The sequence below is a fragment of the Otolemur garnettii genome, unplaced genomic scaffold (assembly GCF_000181295.1).
Source record: "Otolemur garnettii isolate 467f Iridium unplaced genomic scaffold, OtoGar3 scaffold00022, whole genome shotgun sequence".
Lineage (NCBI taxonomy): Eukaryota > Metazoa > Chordata > Mammalia > Primates > Galagidae > Otolemur > Otolemur garnettii.
The window spans coordinates 23,031,331-23,037,527 of record NW_003852417.1 but is presented as its reverse complement, the minus strand read 5'-3'; the positions used below and the strand labels follow the sequence as shown (position 1 = coordinate 23,037,527).

The 6,197-nt window shown below is 38.3% G+C and overlaps 1 protein-coding gene across 1 annotated transcript in view; it reads right to left on the bottom strand.

Moving 5' to 3' along the window:
• Nucleotides 1-6,197, bottom strand: part of BIRC6 (baculoviral IAP repeat containing 6) — a 271,529-nt gene that overhangs the window by 126,351 nt on the left and 138,981 nt on the right. Inside the window, exons 40-42 of the mRNA XM_023511826.1 lie at nt 3,981-4,097; nt 2,364-2,518; nt 1,076-1,202 (exon numbers count right to left, since the gene is read on the bottom strand). Coding sequence (XP_023367594.1) covers nt 1,076-1,202; nt 2,364-2,518; nt 3,981-4,097 — 399 coding nt within the window. The remainder of the gene's footprint in view (nt 1-1,075; nt 1,203-2,363; nt 2,519-3,980; nt 4,098-6,197) is intronic.

Here is a 6,197-nt window from a genome sequence, read left to right as displayed (position 1 = left end):
CGCCACAATGCCTGGCTATTTTTTTGGGTGTAGTTGTCATTGTTGTTTGGCAGGCCCGGGCTGGGTTCAAACCTGCCAGCCCCGGGACATGTGGTTGGCACCCTAGCTGCTTGAGGTACAGGCGCCAAGCCTAGAGGAGATTTTTTTTTAAGTGGGAAATGATTCAGATTAAGAGGGTCTTGAGAAATGTAATTAAATCAAATGTATGGATCCTGCACAGGTACTACTTAAGATAAACAAAAAAATACTATAACATTAAGGCAACTGGAAAGTAGAATGCTGTCCAGATTCATAATAAGGAATATTTATATTTTCACTCCTGTATTTCTTATATATTTAATATTAGTAACAAAATTAAAAAGAGATGAGAGCAAAGTAATAATTATTAATACTACAGCAGAAAGGACAAAAATCTGTAGAATAAAGCAGGGGTGGCTGCTGCAAAAACAATGCACAGATGAGAGAATTTGTGAGCCAGTGAAACTGTCACTAAGGTTGGAAGACCATTTAAGAGCTGAACCAGATATGAGATAAACCACTTTAGGGAGAAAACACCAGAAATAGATGCTAATTTTTACTTTTCTTAAAATATAACAAAAATAGATTCTTATAGCCCATACTGAAGTCTACTTCTTTTCCTGTTGAAGGTTACTGCATTCCTACCGTTCCCATGAGCTTGTTATGTGCCATGGGGCGGGTAACATAACTTCTACAAGAAATCAACAACTTTCTCCAGCTGACCAAATCACAGGGGTGGGGTTCATTCATATTAAACAAAAGCAAATACATGTTGCAGCAGAAGAGGCTATAAATAAGAAAAATGTTTAAGAAAATATGATGTAAACATTAAGAGAACATTGAGAATTTTAACTGCCCACAGGCATAAAATAACTAAAACAGAGAATACAGAGTTTTCTGTTCTCTTTCCTTCTAATTAATAAATTGAATATAAAAAAGGTTCCCCCCCCCCACCAGAAACATTTTAACTCTAATGGCAAAGATTGAGTATATTTTAAGCTAATCATTGCATTTTAAGCTTGTTATTTATAATGATTTTCCTCCTAATAAATCTTACCTTGATTTAATGAAATGATAGGTATTCGATTAGCATTATATAAAAATATGTCTGCTCCACTTTCTTTGTTTCCAGATGAACTAGAATTTAGGCTCAATGTGAGCCACAATTGCAGAAGTGACTCCAACTGAAAAAGAATGAAAATTGACAATAAAAAACAACCCTGTTATGAAACACCATTTCAACAAGTATCTTAGGTTTAAGTCCTTGTCCTGAGAAAAAAATTTTTTTCTATTAAATTCTTCCGACTCGGGCAGTGCCTGTGGCTTAAAGGAATAGGGCAACAGCCCCATATGCTGGAGGTGGCGGGTTCAAACCCAGCCCCAGCCAAAAACTGCACTAAAAAAAAAAAAAAAAAAAGCAATCATAAATTCTTCTGACTTGGCGCCTCTGGATCAAGTGGCTAAGGCGCCAGCCACATACACCTAAGGTGTCAGGTTCGAATCCAGCCTGGGCCCGCCAAACAACAATGACGGCTACAACCAAAAAATAGCCAGGCATTGTGGCGGGCACCTGTGGTCCCAGCTACTTGGGAGGCTGAGGCAGGAGACTCGCTTGAGGCCAGGAGTTGGACGTTGCTGTGAGCTGGGATGCCACAGCACTCTACCCAGGGGGACAGCTTGAGGCTCTGTCTCAAAAAAAAATAAATAAATAAAATTCTTCCTATACTTACTTCAATTCAGTTGCCAAGCAAACTAAATCTACCTTAAAATTTTTGAAACAGAATTTAACTGAATAAAAACTTATACCTCATATAAAAGATCTTAAAAATCATAATAGGTGGGGCAGTGCCTATGGCTCAATGGGTAGCCCCTCACCAGCCCCATACACCGAGGGTGGAGGGTTCAAACCCAGCCCCGGCCAAATTGCAACAAAAAATAGCTGGAAATGCGGTGGGCTATAGTCCCAGCTACTCAGGAGGCTGTGGCAAGAGAATCGCCTAAGCCCAGGAGTTGGAGGTTGCTGTGAGCTATGATGCCACAGCACTCTACCAAGGACGATAAAGTGAGTCTCAAACAAAACAAACAAACCAAAAAAATCATAATAGGTGATTCAAGTCTTTTAAGTCAGAAATTTGTATATACAATAGTAAGAATTATACTAAAGAATAAAGCTTTACACCATATCAGAGAGGAGTTGTGATTACTTTGGTAAAGTATTTCTAATATTTTTCCACTTGAGTATAATAAAGAATCCTCCAGTTCAGAATGATCCTCCCACTTAGTTTTCATTTTTTACTAAGCTAGCACTAAAAGAAACAAACATACCCTTTCTCCTACAGTCATACCTGAACATGATGGACTTGAAGCATGGAAAAAAGTTTGTTGAAACAAACGTTTAACATTGGGACTGATGATAACTGTATGATAAGCTGGTTGGTTTGGTTTGCAGCTTGTAAACCCCCTAGAAGTGAATCGTCTGTTCCACTGGGAGACTGTGACACTGAAAATTAAACACAGTAAGAAGTTAAGTCTCAGTAGGCATAGTAACTGGTTACTAGTATGTAAAAATAGGTAAAAACTTTAAAAAAAAAAACTAAAGTTACATTCTTTAAAATGGTTCAAAGCTATATTTGAAAAACTGTCTTTATAACTCTATTTTTAAGACAATCACTATAAAGAAAACCTATAAAACTCATAGAATTTACCCAACAAAGCCAAGAATCTACTCTCTAGCAATTTCTAACTGTATTTTTTCATATTAATAAAGGAAAAGAAAAAGAATGTTAAGTACGGAGAAGACAGTTTCACGGTAATCTAATTTCTAGTTTACTGATTCTTAACTTTGCACATCAGAGTCATCTGAGAAGCTTTCAAAACGTCTGATGCTCAGTTAATACACCAAACTAATCACATAAAAACATACCCAGGAGGAGCAGAGAAAACCAGTAGTGTTAAGAAAGGGTTTTCATATATCTAGAACATTATCCTGAAAAGGGAACATTATACTAAAAAGAGAACAATATGCTAAAAGGTGTATGCAGCATAATCAAAAGAAAACTGAGAAGCAAACGAACTTCAAAAGGATCCTCTAATAAACTTTTGAAATCAGAACTGTTGTTTAACAAAGAAAAGGGCTACTTCAGGCAATGCTGAGTTATCTCTAATCATGCAGAGGTAGAACCATACAAACCCAGTTACCTGGGAGATTAGCTACAAAAATATTAAATAGTACATCAACATTAAGATGATAGAAAACTAGATCATTCCTTCTTGTTTTTTCCCCCTTTTCTATACTTTCTAAAGCAAGAAATAAATGAATACAGAAAACCAAAAGAATTCAACTTAACAAAGGAAGATTTAAAAGACCAAATTTCTCTACTGAAATGGGTGCTACCAAATCACAGTTGAGTCGTTCCAACACATACAATATGATGGGCAATGCCTAAAATATTTACTATTAGCTAGTTATGAAAAGGTAGCCTTCCTTTTCTACAGATAATCAGGTAATTAATCCCCTCACTTCTGGGATCCAGTATAACAGGCTCATTTGGCTGTCCTCTGCCCCGTGTCTTCTATCCCAGGCCTTAAGGATGATAAGATGTTACTAAAAAACATCCACTTCATCATAAATTTGGATATAGTGCAAGTAACTCACAATTAACCCAGCTATGCAGGGTTCCTAGTAATATCAATAACCTCACCACAACACAGTAACAAAAAGGTCAGGTTTCTGGCCTACACTGAGATCACCACATGGAGGTATTTTGAAGCTCTTCTTCCCATTCATTAATCCTTTTACTTAATTCTTCTTAACTTGCTACTTAGAGGAAGAGGGGTGATATGTACTTAATTCCCTTAGACCAAACATGGAATTTTAAAATCTATCCTTGATCTGTGTACCTGAGAATTATCAATAGATAAAACATTCACTGCAATCCTCTAGAAATGCTCATTTTACTTACACGTAGGAGATGTATTTGTTAATGCCTGTAAAATGGAATCTGCCTCCAGGGTAGACATCATTTTCAGCATAAGCTCCGCCTGCTGTTCAAGTCCAACTTCCAGACGAGCATCTAAGGCTACAAAAAGCAATTGAAAGAAAAAATTTTAAGTGATAATTATTACTCATGTTCTACTTCCTATAATAAAATGTCAACATCTGGACCCAAAAGAGAGTGAGAAGTATGTCCTTACAGAGGAACAACATGACATGTGGAACTGGAGCTACTGCAGGGGAGCACTCCCGCAGAAAGAAGGTCAGAAACGGGAGGAGTTACACAGAAACAGGCAGATCACGCCCACAGCAATGCAAGCAAATATACTAAGGATGAGAGCCAAGTTTCTCACTGCCAAAAAGCAGGTAGATAAATAGAGAAGGGAGACCACTAAAATGAACCCGAAGGGGTTAGTTTACCAGATCACATTCAATATATAAAAATAGATATAGAAACGCAGACAGGTGAAGACTTGTGTGCTCACTTGTGCATTCTCTCTCTCTTAGGTATGGAAGCAGTTAACAGAAAACAACAAGTCTATCTAGTACCCAAATTTTGATTTAAGCCAATCTCTGCTTTCAAAAGTTTTGAACTACTGTACTCCTCATAGTAATGGATATGTAAAAATAGGTACGTGGCTAATTCCCATAATGGAGCAGGTAAAACAAATGATGAGCCTAGAGAACAAGCAAGTGCTCAAAGAATCACGAGGATGTGTCAAAAGCCTGAGACCACATTAAGGGTGATCCTGCTCATCAAGTTTGGGACATTTTGAACACCAATAAAAACATAAAGACAGTCCTGTGAGTGTACTTAATGATTGTGATCTATACACCAAAAAATGGTTAAAAAGATTATTGTTATTTACATTTTAACAAAATAGAAACAAATACATAACAATGTTATACACCCCACTGAATAAAATGGGAAATCATGAGCACACTCAAAACTAAATAAATAAATTACTAAACATTTAAAAAAGTAATCTGGAGAGGAACAAAGTATTCATATAGTTTACAGGCACTACTCTGCTACCCCACCCCCTAGAAACATTTTACAAAGGGGGAAGGAGAAGCCTGGCAGACCCCTCCTTAATCAAGCAATTAAACTTAACACATCCGGTGGTGAACAGGCAAATTCATGGCTCACTTACTCAGATGAAAGGAAACAAAATGAGCACTACCTCTGGGACTTTCCAGCCAAGATTCATGATCTGAATCTAAACACAAGAAAACAGCATACAAAACTAAGGTAAATACGGCTCAGTGCCCGTGGCACAGTGGTTACGACTCCAGCCACATGCACCAAGGCTGGCTGGTCCAAATCCGGCCCTGGGCCAGCTAAACAACAAGGACAAGTGCAATAAGAAAATAGCTGGGCTCAGTGCCCATAGCACAGTGGTTACAGCGCCAGTTATATACACCGAGGGTGGCAGGTTCAAACCTGGCCCAGGCCAGCTGAACAACTGCAAAAAAAAAAACATAGCCAGGCATTGTGGCAGGCGCCTGTGGTCCCAGCTACTTCGGAGGCTAAAGCAAGAGAATTGCTTGAGCCCAAGGGTTGAGGTTGCTGTGAGGTGACGCCAGGGCAACCTACTGAAGGTGACACAGTGATACTCTGTTTCAAAAAAGAAAGAAAGAAAGAAAATAGCCCAGCATTGTGGCAGCCACCTGTAGTCCCAGAAACTTGGGAGGCTGAGGCAAGAGAAGCTTAAGCCCAGGAGTTGGAGGTTGCTATGAGGTGTGACGCCACGGCACTCTACTGAGGTCGACATACTGAGATTCTGTCTCAAAATAAAAAGTCAACTCTGAGGAATTACTGCAGACTAAACAAGACTAAAGAGACGTGACAAATGCAATGCATGATTTTTCACTGGGTCTTTATGCATAAAAAAGCATTATTTGGACAAGTACTAAAATTTCAATGAGCTCTCAGTGTTAGAGAGTAATGGCAATTTCCTAATTTTGAGAGACTATGATTCTTGAGGTACTTATGTAGAACAATGTTCTGCTTTGTAAAATAAACAAAACAAAATAAAAAAAAATTACCAATATACTGAGGTAGGCAGGTTGGAACCTGGCCTGGACTTGCTAAACAACAATGACAACTGCAACAAAAAAATACCTAGGCATTGTGGCAAGTGCCTGTAGTCCCATCTACTAGGGAGGCTGAGGCAAGAGAATA